General features: G+C 35.8%; 1 protein-coding gene and 1 non-coding gene across 2 annotated transcripts; both read left to right on the forward strand.

The window, feature by feature from the left end:
• Positions 1-7,991: 7,991 nt before the first annotated feature.
• On the forward strand, positions 7,992-15,286 carry LOC142629865 (protein NRT1/ PTR FAMILY 4.6). Its single transcript, XM_075803911.1, has 5 exons — positions 7,992-8,200; positions 8,337-8,442; positions 8,651-8,868; positions 13,105-13,545; positions 14,013-15,286. Exons 1-5 carry the CDS (start codon positions 8,198-8,200, stop codon positions 14,976-14,978), a joined length of 1,734 nt encoding a protein of 577 aa, XP_075660026.1. The 5' UTR covers positions 7,992-8,197; the 3' UTR covers positions 14,979-15,286.
• A 653-nt stretch (positions 15,287-15,939) lies between these two features.
• TRNAA-AGC (transfer RNA alanine (anticodon AGC)) lies at positions 15,940-16,012 on the forward strand. Its single transcript has one exon. It is a non-coding gene; the product is annotated as a tRNA-Ala (tRNA).
• The last annotated feature ends 272 nt before the right edge of the window (positions 16,013-16,284 follow it).

A 16,284-nucleotide genomic window follows, 5' to 3' on the forward strand; every position in this document is an offset into this window, starting at 1 on the left:
TGTTGGCCAAAGCTTTCCGAATTCCCCCCAATCTCGCCATAATTCTTTTCTTCTTAGCAAAAACATTTCCAAAGACTTCCCTATTCCAAATTTTTGCTTTATTCACAAAATCAGATGTGGCATCAGCCAGTCTAACCCCTTGTCCCTCCCAAGCATCTCTTACAATGTTTGGAAAATCACTGTGGCTGATCTAAATTGACTGAAATCTGAAAGGCCTATTATGATGCTCACTCTCAACAGGCTTCAAATTAAATTGGGGTTGTTTTCATTTTGATCTTTTATCATTCTTCATGTATGTTATTTCATATATAACTATTCAAAAATTTTAATATTTTCCTAATATCAATTGGTGAGAACATGTTATAAACAATTATGTTAAGTTATGTAGCATAGCTGCGCTGGTAAAACCATACACACACACACATAACGAGAGAGAGAGAGAGAGAGAGAGAGAGAGGACTTAAGAACTTATTCTATTTATTTTTTGTTATATATTGGAAGCTAAATTTTATTACACACTCCTTATTGTACACTCTTGTACGCACACATTTTAGTTATAGTTGAGAAATAGTGAAATTATGTTTTTAAAATATGATTTTAACTAACATGGTATCGTGTATCACGTACACGATGTGTAATTATCACCACTCTATATTTTATAATTTATATGCTAACAAAAGAGGCCAAGGATTCGACCCCGTATATAAGGCAGGACATTTAGATTTTAAGTTATTAAATTTCTTAATTCCATCCAGCAAGTAAAACTTTGAACTCCATGTTCATAGGTAATAGCTTAAAGCCAAGTCCAGTCGTACCACTAGCTAGCTCAGTTTAGTGGAGGATGGTGGGTATGTTCCTAAAAGTTAGAATTTGACTCACTTTCGGTCCTCCATGGCCTTTCCTTTGTTTTTTCGTGACCCTCACAAAAATCAAAATGCGCATTCCTTTTAACCAAAATCAGCAAAGCTCCACTCTCTCATGCAGACTGGATTCAATGATTCCATCTATTGCTCTTCTATATATATAATTTGATGGTAAAATATGATGAAACTTTCATAATCCAATGGCCATCGTAAACAAAAGTTTGGATCATCATGTTGTTCATCTTTTTATCTTCATGATCCACCTAAACCTAATAGGTCAAGTTCATTTAGATGATCATGTTGCTACGCGTTTATAAAATTTGAAAGAATCAAAACTTTATTGTATTGTAATTTATACATAATTGATAGAATAAAAGTGGAGTGGGGGGAGGAAAAAAGAAGAAGAAAAAGACAAGTTTACTGTGTGAAAAGAAAGAAATTTCTAGAGAGAATTTCTGAACTAATTCTAATTCATTGAAATCAGATAATGATAATTACAAGCTATAATTGCTATATATATACATGTATACAAGAGAGTAAAATGGGCGCCAAAATACTCTGCTCTAACTAACTTTCTAACAGCTATCTAAACACTATAACTACCACCACTTGTAACTACACCAATGAATACATGACAGCTGGAGTTCTAAACAACCAAGTCACATGCATCTTTTCTTCACACGTGCTGATACACCAATTTGTACTGTGTCGTTTTCCTTCTCCTGTTTTGATCTTGAATGTCGTTTTGCCTTTGTTTCTTTGTGCTGTTTACTGCTTGCATCAGTCTCAACACTCCCCCTCAAGTCATGAGCCTTAGGTTCAGTGACTTGGACTAAGGAAGCTGACTTCACTTGCCTTGGAATGAAAATATCCCTTAGACCCAATTTGATTGATAATCGTGCAAAAGATGAATACCCCAAAGCCTTGGTAAAGATGTCAGCCACTTGTGAATTAGTAGCTACATGAAAAGTCTTAATCATGCCTTCCATAATTTTATCTCTCACCAGATGACAATCCACCTCAATGTGCTTTGTCCTCTCATGGAAGACCGGATTGGCAACTATGTATAATGCTGCCTGATTATCACAAAACAACATAGTAGCCTTAGAATGATTGACCTTCAAATCCTTAAGTAGTTGCAAAATCCAAGTGATTTCACAAGCTACACTAGCCATTGCCCTGTACTCTGCCTCAATTGAGGATCTTGACACCACCCCTTGCTTCTTAGATCTCCAAGACACTAAAGAATCACCTATGTAGACTGCATAACCAGTTAAGGATCTTCTGGTGTCAGGGCAGCCTGCCCAGTCAGCATCACAGAAGGCCTTAATGTGCAAATTTGAATTACTTGGAAAGAAAAGACCCTTGCCTGATGAACCCTTGATGTATTGCAACACCCTATTAGCTGCAAGCAAGTGAGGTTCTCTTGGCTGAGATACAAACTGACTCAACCTATGGATAGCATAGGTAATGTCAGGCCTGGTTAGGGTCAAATACAACAATCTTCCAATTAGTCTTCTGTACAGTGCAGGATTCTCAAGAAGCTTGCCTTCATACTTAGATAATTTCAGATTTTGCTCCATAGGAAACTTGACAGGTTTAGAACCAATGAATCCTGTATCCTTTAGAATTTCTAAGGAATACTTTCTTTGGTTTAAGCTAATCCCTGCTTCAGTTCTAACTACCTCAAGTCCTAAGAAATACCTCAAAGTACCAAGGTCCTTTAAACCAAACTTAGCATCAAGCACCTTCTTCAAAGTAGCAACACAGGTGGGATCATTTCCAGTCAATAAAATGTCATTTGCATATACCAAGAGAACTGTAAAAGAAGAACCTTGAGTATGTGTAAACAAAGAGTAATCTGATCTGAATTGAATGAATCCCATCTGCAAAATAGTGGTTGAAAACTTATCAAACCATTGTCGAGAGGCCTGTTTAAGACCATAAAGACTTTTATTCAACTTGCAAACCAGATTAGTCGCCCCCTTGCTGTGAAACCCAGGTGGAAGACACATATAAACATCCTCAAGCAAGTCTCCATGGAGAAATGCATTGTTAACATCTAATTGATACAAGGACCACCTGTTCACAGCAGCCAAAGAAAGAACAAGCCTGACAGAAACAGACTTGACAACAGGTGAAAAAGTCTCAGAATAGTCCAATCCAAGCTGCTGAGTGAAACCCTTGGCAACTAAGCGAGCTTTGTACCTTTCAATTGAGCCATCAGCATGATACTTGATCCTATACACCCATTTACAACCAATGGGAGTCTTGCCAGGAGGTAGAGTAGTCAAAGTCCAAGTGTCATTGAGTTCCAAAGCATGAATTTCCTTGTCCATGGCATCCCTCCACTCAGAAAACTGAACTGCTTGATGGAAAGAAGCAGGATCTGATGGAGTTGAAGACACAGCCATGACAAAGGAATGGAAAACAGGACCAAGATGAGAGTAACACAAATTCTGAGAAACATCATAGGGCAATTCAGAAGCAGGTTTAGTACTCACAGATTTACAAGAATAATCAGAAAGGTAAGAAGGAGGATGATGGTTTCTAACAGATCTTCTAAGCAAAGGAGGATCAAGTGTTGAGGGTGCATCTGCAGAAACTAAAAGAGGAGAAGAAGAGGAAAGAGGTGAAGGTAAATGATCATCTAAAGGAATATCTAAAGGAAGAGTGGAAGTAGAATCTGGGAGAATAGAATTAGTAGAGATAGTAGTGGAAGGTGAACTAGGAGAAGGATCACAATGAGAAACACAAGCAGGACTGGAGACAAAAACAGAATCAGAAGTAGAATGAGGAAAAACAAAATCATTGAGGTAAGAAGCAGAAGGCTGAGGATTAGTAGCATAAGGAAAAATATGCTCATAAAAGATGACATCCCTAGAGATAAAGGTAGAATTAGAATCCAAGTCTAAAACCTTGTAACCCTTAATGCCATAATGATAGCCTAGAAACACACATTTCTTAGCCCTAGGTGCAAACTTGTGCCTATTATGAGAAAGAATGGAAGCAAAACATAAACAACCAAAACTCTTTAAGTGAGCATAGGTAGGAACAGACTTGAAAAGTAACTCATAAGGACTTTTATTACCTAAAGACTTGGAAGGAATTCTGTTAAGTAAGTAAACAGCAGTTAAAACACAATCACCCCAGAAACATAAAGGAACTTGGGATTGAAATTTCAAAGCTCTTGCAACATTAAGGATGTGTTGATGCTTCCTCTCAACAATGCCATTTTGTTGGGGAGTATCAACACAAGATAACTGATGCACAATACCATTGGAATGAAAGAAATCTTTTAAAAAAAACTCAGTGCCATTATCACTTCTAATGATTTGAATATGACTGTGGAATTGAGTTTTAACCATAGCAGCAAATTGAGGAAGGAAAACTTGAGTGTCAGGTTTATTTTTGAGAAGATAAACCCAAGTACATCTTGTAAAATCATCCACAATGGTTAAGAAAAATCTAAATCCATCAAGAGTACATGTACCAAAAGGACCCCATAAGTCACAATGAACAAGTTCAAAAGGTCTAGTGGATACATGAACACTAGAAGAAAAAGAAAGCCTTTTCTGTTTAGAATAATGACAAATATCACAATAGGTTGTTTTATTCTGAACAGCAACATCTATAACACCTTGTAACAAAGAAAACTTGGAAAAAGAAGGATGACCTAGTCTATTGTGCCATAATTCTGATGAAGAACAGCCATCAGTAACAGCAAGAGTAGCAGTGTGTGAGGAAACAGCAATGTGAGAGGCAGTGTCTTGCAGCAAATACATCTCATTGCATTCTTTACCTAGACCAATCGTGCTCCAATGAGCAAGGTCCTGGATAAAGCAACAATTCCCAAGAAATATAAGACAACAATTAAGGTTCTTGGTGAGCTTGCTGACAGAAATCAAATTAAAACTGAAAGAGGGAACACATAAAACATCAGTGAGTGTGAGTGTTGAAGAAATCTGCACTGTGCCTATGTCTGTTACTAAAACTTCCTCTCCATTTGGAAAATAGACACAAGATTGAACCATGGAAGTAATGGTAGTAAGCTGAGAGACAGAATGGACCATATGATCCGTAGCTCCAGTATCTACAATCCAATCATTAGATTTATATGCATGCCTATTGACAATTTGAGCAGAAAAAATGGAATGAGGAAAGTCTGGTGGTATCCAATGAGGATTACCTGAAAAATTGGAAGGGCAGGAAGGTGAAGTGGAGCTAGAAGCTGTAAAGGATTGAGTGGTAACAGCAGGTGCCATTACTGAAGCAGCCTGGTGAAGGGATTGATTACCATTGCCTGATCCAGATGCTGAATAATGTTTCAAGAGAGTGAGTAACTACTCACATTGTGCCTGAGACATTGGACATTGTGACAGAGGAGGTTGTGGACCAAGTTGCAAGCCAGCACTACTAGTAGGAATACCAAAAACATTCTGTGAAGCAAGGGCTGGATCAAATTGAAAACCAACAGTGGGCAGACCACCATTAAGCTGATGAGGGTTTGAGGCATCAAAATTCCCAAAAGTACCAGAAACATGATTAGCCATAGCCTTATTGCCCCCTTTTGGCTTATATCCTGGCGGATAGCCATGAAGTTTATAGCACTTGTCTGCTATATGACCTAACAGTCCACAATAGGTACAAAATGGCCTTTCTTTCTTAGAATGCCCCCCTCCTTTACCACCATAATGTGCTGGAGTGTGACCTTTATTTCCATTATTCACAAACATTGCAGCAGCAGCCTCAATAGGATGAGTCATATGAACCCCATAACCAATATTCCTCCTTTTCTCTTCTTGCAATATCAAAGAACATACTTTGCTAAGGGAAGGGAAAGGTTCAAGTAACAGAATTTGACCAATAAGATTTCCATAGCTATCATTCAACCCCATTAAGAATCGGAAAACATGTTCCTTATGCTGAGCATCCAATTGAGAAGATTTAGCACCACAAGTGCAAGCACAATTACAAACAGTAAAGGGTTGATAATTGGCAAATTCATCCCACAAAGTCTTAAATTTGGTGAAATAAGAACTCACCGAGAGAGAACCTTGTGAAAGATGAGAGATTTCCTTCTCAAGCTCAAACATTCTTGGAGTATTTCCCTGTGATAGCCTATCCTTTAGATCAATCCACAAATCCCTAGCATTATTGATGTACATCACACTTGCTTTGAGATTCAAACTCAGAGAATTGGTTAACCATGACAATACATTAGTATTGCATCGACTCCATGAATTGAACAATGGAGAATTGGGGTCTGGTTCAGTGATTACGCCATTAACGAAACCAAATTTGTTCCTAGAACTTAAAGCTAAGAACACAGATCTAGCCCAGCTCATGTAATTTTCAGGTCCAGTTAAAGGTTGAGAGGTAAGAACAAAACCTGGATTTTCATTGGCTGGAAGAAAATATGGGTTATTAGCATACTCATCTGCTATGGTTGTGCTAGAAGAAGGTACAGATTGCGAAGAATTTGTGGTAATAGGTACTGATTGTGAAGAATCAGTTGTGGCAGCCATTGTAGAAGCTTCAAAGATCGTGGAAACAGAATTAGGGTTTAGAAAACAAGAAAGGGGAAAAACAGAGCTTCAACGAAAGCACTGCTCTGATACCATGAAAAGAATGAAATTTCTAGAGAGAATTTCTGAACTAATTCTAATTCATTGAAATCAGATAATGATAATTACAAGCTATGATTGCTATATATATACATGTATACAAGAGAGTAAAATGGGCGCCAAAATACTCTGCTCTAACTAACTTTCTAACAGCTATCTAAACACTATAACTACCACCACTTATAACTACACCAATGAATACATGACAGCTAGAGTTCTAAACAACTAAGTCACATGCATCTTTTCTTCACACGTGCTGATACACCAATTTGTACTGTGTCGTTTTCCTTCTCCTGTTTGATCTTGAATGTCGTTTTGCCTCTGTTTCTTTGTGCTGTTTACTGCTTGTATCAGTCTCAACACTGTGGAAATAAAAAAGGGTTCCTTTTAACATTTATATTCTGTGAAAGCTTTTATATATACTAGCTTCTGAGCATGTGGTCGCATGCTCAGAGGAGTAAAAATTAATAATATGCATCTATTATAATTTCAATTTTTTTTTTCAAACAAATAAAAAGGATAAATTGTAGAGATAAACAATAACTGTACTTTTTTTTTTTGAGCATGAAGAGAAAAAAAATCCTAATTTTTAAAAGTTTTTTTTTAATTCAAAATAAAATTTGTTATTTGACATTTATGACCATATTTCTAAATGAAGTTACCCTTCATTAATGAGGGTATTTCTGAACCACAAAAAAAATACAAAAATACAAAAAATTTACCAAAATATAACACACCATAATTTCATATTTCTAACACACAATAAAACTTTTGACCATATTTCTAACACACCATAATTTAAAAAATACAAAAATTTTACCAAAATATAAAATAAAAGATAGGTTCCTTTTAACATTGCCATTTTGTGAAGGGTGAAACTTGAAAGCTAGCATACCATAATTAGGATGGTGAGGGGGTCAAGAACTTTACATTTAATATATTGGTTTCTAGTCAAACAAGGCAAGGGTTCCCTAATTCGCTAGTATATCTCTTTCATTTTGGTGTGAGGATTTGATGCTTCTCTCCCTACCTATCTTTCATTATTACAGAAATATACTACATATTTTTTAACCAAGCTATTGATCTTTTTCCCTACCAAGGCTCATAGCTCGGTTGGTAGCCTTACCTCTTTTTAATAGTAAGTTTAATACCTAATTAAAGATGAAATCCTCTTAAAGATTTATTCATATTAAAAAAAAAAATAAATAAAAACTCTCTTTCTATTACCATGCGCATTGGTATTAGGTTAATTGTGTTAACATAGAGTTGGTTCAACCTTAAAAAATATGATGCCTCGACATCCATTTAATCACGTAAACTTAGAAATTGACTGTTCCATTATTAAAATGATTAAATCCGAATTTTTTATGAGGGCCTAAAATCGAATCCTGACCAAATTTTAGAAACCAAAAATATAATTTAAAGACATGGATAAAAAAAACACACACATACAACAAAAAATAAATATATAAAGGAAAGGAGTTATGAGTGGGAAACATAGGGAGAGTGTGAACTTTGAAGGTATCAAAGTCTTTGTCTTGTTCTAGACCATTCCCAGCCCGAGTTGGCCCCTTTTCATTTCCCCACCTCTTTATATATATGATATATCTCCCTCCACCAGTCATCGCACTCTTACTTTTATCATCAAAGTCCTCTCTACACTTGGGATCCAAACCAATCAACCCAACTTGAAAAAGAGAGAAGATAATGGTGGGTTCCTTTTCGTTTCTCTCTCTCTCCATCTTTCTTTCTCTTTCTATCTCTGCATGTTATTGTTTCCTTTATTGGAAACCACAACCAATATAGCTTTATTTTTTGTTTAACTCCTCTAGAGTTTTATGTACAGGAAGAAGAGCACCAGTTCAGCAGATGGGAAGGCTATGTGAACTGGAGGAACAAACCAGCTCTCAGAGGCAACCATGGTGGCATGCTTGCTGCTTCTTTTGTATTGGGTTAGTGCAAAAAAGTTTCCATCACCCACAACCTGATCTTTCTTTTTAAAAGTTACCACATGATTCATGTTTTCCAATTCACAAGAAAATATCTTAAGTGTGTGTGTGTGCGCGTGTCTATTTGTGTGGAAAAGGTTTTCCCTCTAAAGGTATATATATTTGTATATATATCGCTAAAAGAAAAAAAATCATTTGGTTTTGCTTGTAGTGGTGGAGATATTGGAGAACCTGGCATTTTTAGCAAATGCAAGCAATTTGGTACTCTATCTAAGGGAGTACATGCACTTCTCTCCTTCCAAATCAGCCAACAATGTCACAAATTTCATGGGGACAGCTTTCCTTTTGGCTCTCCTTGGGGGCTTCCTATCTGATGCCTTTTTCACTACTTATCACATCTACTTGATAAGTGCAGTGATTGAACTCCTGGTAAGTTGTACTCTTAATTTTCAGACCCTCCTCTTTCACATACACATATTTTAGCCATAAAAATTCTCTCTGTTAATTATTTAGTGAACTAAGTTTGGATTTCCTAAAGATTAGACCTTTTTTTTTTTTTTTTGGGATAATGGTTTTGTACTTCAATCTTGTTATCTTGAAAATTAAAAAGACAAAAAAAAGAAAAGCTAAAAAGATTTATATAGAAAAAGGCTGCTAAGACTTTCTTAATGGGAATCTAAAGTAAACGTGGCTTGCATTAAGCAATTATTATGAGCCAGAATCAGTCACTTGTAAAGTGGGTTGCATGATTGCATCAAATGCAACAAATCAAAATCACGAAATTGAAAAGTATGATTCAAGTTGGTTTATTTTCCTTCTCAAAAAAAAAAAAAGTTGGTTTATTTTAATGACCTCTTATTCCAACCCCCTTTCTTGTTGCTTCTGCTCCATTGGTGACATTGTTAGAGAAAAGAACTTGCATGAATTTTGAATGTCATTGGAGCTCAAAGCATACTATTCTGGGGTTGTAATAATTAAAGATACCCCAACTTGGATTTCAGGAACATTACTTGGGCACTCTCATTGGTGAGAGTAGTAAATGGATGCACTCAATTTTCTGCAAATTGCCAATTAATTCACCTGTCTATAAATTTTGCTTTTCTTTTTGGCTTTAAAAAAAAATTAGAATTTTGTTTTTAAAAGAAAAATACTTTTTTTAGTGCCTGTCTAACTTTGTATTCAATAATTCATATCCCATGTTTTTTGTTTTTTTCTTCCACACCCTCTTCCCTTTTTTAACCAAGATTCTCAACTTAATTTGATTTTTGTACTACAATAACTTGGAAACAAAAACTAATAACATGAACTCAACTAATAATTTTTAGATAGTAGAAAGGAAGATTAATCAGAAATTAGAAACTACTATATGTCTTGTAAGTTATAACTCAATTGTCTGATTTTTCTTATTGGGAGAACATGGGTTCAGAAAACCGCCTTATTATTGGTAGAAACAATAAATTTGAGAGGTGAAGTAAGAGAATAGACAGAAATCATTTAATGTTTTTTCTAGTTTGGTGGTACGAAACAAACAAAGTTAACATGATTTCTAGCTTAAAAACATTTGACATGTTCATTGAACATTGATATATTATGTTCCATTAACCAAAAAAAATACTAAGTTATTATTTGTTGAAGGATTTTCCCGTGAAGAAATCGATTAAGTCACCAAGAGAAAATTTTAATTAAGTTGAAGAAAACTTTCAAATCATACCAAACTTATCTTCTTCTTTTTTTTCTTCTTTTTCTTTATTTTATTTTATTTTATTTTATTTTATATTGCTAACAAATCATACCAAATTTATCATTTTAGGCACACAAAAACACAAAAATATTTAGAACATCTCGGTCCCACACATACTCCTCATGCAACGTATATCCAATCGCAGTGAGTGTCTCATGGTCCCATATTTATTTCTGTTTTGCTAATACACAGAGAAACTTCACTTTCTCAATTTCAGCTCCAAGGCCACATCAATACAACTATATTGTCCTCTAGCTTTAAAAACTTGCCACCTAATGAACAAAAGTTTAAGAGGAGTCAAAAATATTGTCTCTACTACCTTATACAAATGAGCCCTCCTATTAAATGACACAAATTGTGTCCATTGCTGTAATGCACTGAACACAATGGAATCCATACCAGATATGTATTTGCATCCTAACGTGTCAAGTGCACTAATGTACTAAATATAAGCTTAACCCTTATTAAAACTCACATGACACATGTCATACTTTTTTGGGCCACATGGTACTTCACATTATCTGATTTTGAATAATGCTAAAAATACAAACAATTTTACAAATTTTTTTACAAAATGTTGATGTGGTGAGTGATTATTGGTAAATAAAAAAGTGATATTAATGGTGAGCTTAGATGAAAACCAATGAGAGGTTGGCCACATCAACATTTTGTAAAAAATATTGTAAAATAATTTGTGTTTGTAGCATAACTCATCTCATCTTATCTCTGCAGCTAGGGTGTTAGGACACACGTGTACATTTATCATCCTTATATAAGATACGGGAATTTTGGTGTACAGTGACTAAACAAACGAGTCCAAATCTTCTGTCCCACTTTTCCTGCTCCACTCTATACTCCACCAATAAAAACTTGCCACGTGTTCACCTAATTAATTAAATACTACTATTAATTAATAAATGTAGCATTAATAAGTCAATAATGATAGTATTTAATTAATTAGGTGAACACGTGGCAAGTTTTTATTGGTAGAATATAGAGTGGAATAAGAAAAGTGAGACAAAAGATTTGGACTCTAAACACAATAAAGTGTACGTAGAAGTGGCAATCCATACAGAAAATTCATTTCATATGGACCATGCTTCTTTATAAGTAAAACTCTATATATAGACGATCCATATGTTTCTCAAAAAAAAAAAAAAAAAAAAGATGATCCATATATGGCATGCTCCGGATGGACCACATGTATAGGCTCCATCTTGATAGAGAAGAATTCAAGTCCATGAAAGTAGGCCCGTACCTTAATCCCACTTCAAGACCCAACAATATTTCAACAATGACATCTCATTACCTAATACGATAAATGTGTCACTGTTTTGCAATACAGTCCAGGAGTTCCTGTGGGATCAACACATGGCCTATGGGCCCAGTTCTGTGGGGCCAACCAACTAGTTTGGTCCTACTTTTAAGAAATTATCTTATACTATTCTCTTAGAATATGTGATATTCGTGCGCACCTCTATATGTCTCACATGTTATCAGGGAATAACCTAATCTCGCGCAGCAATTCCATGAAATATCTCTTATTTTTTAGCTACCTAGCAAAGGGCTTGATTGATCTTAATTTGTTGCAAAGTAAAAGTGTTTTTTAATTTTATTTTTTGAGTAACTGTTGCAAAGTGAGGTTTATAGTTCAACCCATGGTACTCCAATGACGGCCATTAATTGCCTTCTAGATATTTTTGATTCTATTATGCTTTTGTGTGTGTAAGTGTGTGTTTCTCTCGTCACCGCACACTTTTAGTGCGATGGTTACTTTACAAGTATAAGTGCTTATGTGGTGTAGGGAATAAGAGTTAGGGTTTAAGTTTTCAAGAGGAAAATTCACACATGTATACATCTAAATTAGGTTAGAATGAAATTTCTATCTCGTATTAAAAAAAAAAAAAGTTCCTTTCTTTCTTTTAAAGCAACTAAATTAGGAATATTAGCAGTGTACAAACATATTGTTTAGTGGGAAAAGGATTACTCAGCAAACGAAAACAAAAGCAAAAACAAAAAAGTGGGAAGAGGGTCATTTTCTTCTTTTTCTATGGGCCCAAGGAAAAGGGTCTCTTTAAAGAAACCCTGTTTTGTTATAGTCCTTTTTGTCTAAAATAAGGGCCACTTGATTGCACAGAAATATATCTAGTACAAATATTTGGGCCAGTCACAAACCACTGTCTCACTACGGTGGGCTACCTTTTTAGATTGGAAGTGACTGGGCAATTTTCCTGGCTTTAAGTTTAGGATAAGGGCCCAAAAAAAAATGAAAATTTTTTAAAGAAAAGGGTCTCTTTAAAGAAACCCTGTTTTGTTATAGTCCTTTTTGTCTATAATAAGGCCATTTTTTTTTTTGAGAAAAATAATAAGGGCCACTTGATTGTACAGAAATATATCTAGTACAAATATTTGGGCCAGTCACAAACCACTGTCTCACTACGGTGGGCTACCTTTTTAGGTTGGAAGTGACTGGGCAATTTTCCTGGCTTTAAGTTTAGGATAAGGGCCCAAAAAAAATGAAAATTTTTATTAAATATATCCAAGGACATAGTAGGTTCTTCTAAAAAAAAAAGAACTTAGTACATGGTGGATAGGATAAAGTTTAGATTTACAAAGTCCAACTAATTGAATAAACACAAAAATTTACAAAACGTATTTACTGTCAAAGAGCATACTAAAAAAATTCAAAAATGAATATTTAATTAGTAGAATTAATAAATAAAAAGTTGAATTAGAGACTCTATAGAAAATCACTTAACAATAGGTTCTAATTAGTTTTTTCTTTAGATACAAATTCTAATTAGTTTAACGCTATTTGTAATTCCTAAATTAAATTGAAATACATATATTAGAATGATAAGCTGCTGAACTTTATGAACTGTATACATTATATTCTGTTCCTAATGAAGCAACCACTCAAACAGGGTTTGATTGTACTCTTTGTGCAAGCTCGGTCACCTTCACTAATGCCACCACCATGTGACCCAACCAACCTCAATATTCCTTGCCAGGAAGTTTATGGTGCAAAAGCTGCAATGCTGTTTATAGGGCTCTATCTAGTGGCCCTTGGTGTTGGAGGGATAAAGGGATCACTACCATCACATGGGGCTGAGCAATTTGATGAAAGCACACCACAAGGAAGGAAGCAAAGATCAACCTTCTTCAACTACTTTGTTTTCTGTCTCTCATGTGGTGGCCTTATTGCAGTAACATTTGTGGTGTGGATTGAAGACAATAAAGGGTGGCAATGGGGTTTTGGATTCTCTACCATTAGCATATTCTTATCAATCCCAATCTTCCTTGCTGGTTCAGCTTTTTATAGGAACAAAACACCTTCTGGAAGTCCACTTACAACCATCTTCAAGGTAGGTTGCCTTTGGCACAATATGATAGCTCTAGTTTGGTGTGCATAAATTATGAAGGCTAAGCTAATCTCGAATTGTTTTATCACCCACCACAATGCACCATATCATGGATAGGCCTTGTCATGCTTCACTAATTAAAGCAAGAGTACTTTGATGAACCACTTAACTCTGCCTGCAGCACTACTAAGAGTGGCAAGCTTGCAAATGTGTTCTGCAAACCAAAGAAACGACTTCCAGGACATTCCCATAAATAGTCTTCAATGATATTCTAACCTTATAAACCAATCTAGAATGCTCAATTTTGCTCATTCAGACCATTTAAGGACTTCCCAGTTGAGTATGCATTTGAATGAGCTTAAAAGCACATTTTAGCTTCATCCTCCATGTAAATAGACTATGTTTCTTTAATCACAATTTAGCTTCATCCCCCCATGTAAACAGACTAAGTTTCTTTTATGATTAAACAGGTTTTGGTTGCTGCCACACTCAATTGCTGCACAAGCAGAAGCCCAAGCAATGCTGTTGCAAGCATGACCACAAACCCTTCTTCTCCAACTCCAAATGGCAAGGAATCAGAAAAGAATGCCAAAACAATGGAGTCCAGTCAAACTGCAACAGAAGGTCTCAAATTCCTAAATAATGCAGTGGTAGACAAACCAGTCCACAACGCACTAGAATGCACGGTGCAGCAAGTAGAAGATGTCAAAATTGTGCTAAAGGTACTTCCAATATTTGCTTGCACCATTATGCTCAACTGTTGCCTAGCTCAGCTGTCCACATTTTCTGTCGAACAAGCTGCTACAATGAACACCAAGCTTGGTTCCTTAAAAGTCCCACCAGCTTCACTTCCTGTTTTCCCAGTCACATTCATCATGATCCTTGCACCACTTTACGACCATTTCATCATCCCATTTGCTCGTAAAGCAACTAAATCTGAAATGGGAATCACTCATCTCCAACGGATTGGAATTGGTCTGGTACTTTCAATTATAGCCATGGTAATAGCAGCTCTTGTTGAGATAAAGCGGAAGAGTGTGGCTACCAACTCAGGAATGCTTGACTCTGAGAATCCATTGCCCATCACATTCTTTTGGATTGCTCTCCAATACTTGTTCCTCGGTTCAGCAGATCTTTTCACCCTGGCTGGTTTGTTGGAATTTTTCTTTACAGAGGCACCTGCAAGCATGAGATCCTTGGCTACATCTCTTTCTTGGGCCTCTTTGGCCATGGGGTACTACCTCAGCACAGTCATTGTTTCAATAGTTAACAATGTCACTGGTCACTCCAAACACAAGCCATGGCTTTCTGGTAGCAACATAAATCATTACCACCTGGATAGATTTTACTGGCTCATGTGTGTGCTCAGTGCATTGAATTTCTTGCACTACCTCTTATGGGCCAGCCGGTACAAATACACAAGAGCACAAAAGTAAAACAAAGTTATGGTGACATGTACATGAACACACTGCCTGTTTATGCATACATGGTCAGTTTTAACTTTCAATCAAAAGCAGCCTCTTTGGTAACATATCATATGTGCCTGCCAATGCATCTTCCTCACTTGCTATTGCAAAAGATTGAGCAATTCTAAGGTAATTGAATCCTTGCCAATGCAAAGAGTGAGATGCGCAGTACTTAGAAGTTGTAATCATTGTTTCTCTTGTAATAGCAGGATTAGTAACTAGTTCGTGATGTTAGAAAGAAAAAAGAAAAGGCAAGTTCTTCATTTGCAATTTTATGTTTATATTTTGCAGATGACTTTACATTTTTATACCAAAACCTTGTATGTGCAATTTTGAGCATGGCCAAAGGAGTTTATGTATAGTACACAAAACTTGAAACTAATTAATGAAAAGAGCAAACTAAGCAAAATTATCTGCAAGATTTCAAAACTGCACTTGAAAAGAACATTTAGTAAAAATACCAGTTCAATGGGACAAGAGACCGAGCGCCCAGTAAAATTTTCCTTTTTTTATAAGATTGCATACAAGTAACAAGCCAATTGATTCATATAACTATGAGAGCATAACCTTCTTTTTTTTTTTGTCCCTATTGATTATTGACAACATTCCCACATCCAAAACACATGAGGTACTGAGGTGTGAATCCTGTATTTCACTAGTAAGAGCTAAAATTAACAAATGAGAACTCCAGCTATAAAAGAATGTATTCATAAAGACATGAACTTATATATAGCATTATTTTCGTTTGTCCTTATTTTGGATAGGACACCAGTGATTGAGGCACCAAGTGAGAGAACATTATTGAATGGGTGATGCTTGTACGTTTATAGGGGATGAGAAACGAGAGGCTTCGGTGGTGAAGAGAAAAGCCTGTGCTAGTGTGCTGTTCTCTAACGGTTATTAAAAATATTTAAGAATACTAACATCAAAAGGGGATGTAGCTCAGATGGTAGAGCGCTCGCTTAGCATGCGAGAGGTACGGGGATCGATACCCCGCATCTCCATTTTTTTATGTAACTTTTTATTGGCATTCTGGACTGAGTGAACTGATCAGTTATATATTTTTTAACCAGCATGCTTTCTCTGTACTGGGCCTTGTAGTTTTGTATATGTACATGCAGTATGCTTGCTGACAATGAAGAACATCAATGCCTAAAAATACTACTACCATATAATATACATATTGCAACGTTTATTATATACATGATTGTCATACACTGGTTTTTTAGCAGAAAAATCTTGGAATCCATTTGGGTTTACGCCAAAATAGATAGGC

Source organism: Castanea sativa, chromosome 3, assembly GCF_040712315.1.
Source record: "Castanea sativa cultivar Marrone di Chiusa Pesio chromosome 3, ASM4071231v1".
Lineage (NCBI taxonomy): Eukaryota > Viridiplantae > Streptophyta > Magnoliopsida > Fagales > Fagaceae > Castanea > Castanea sativa.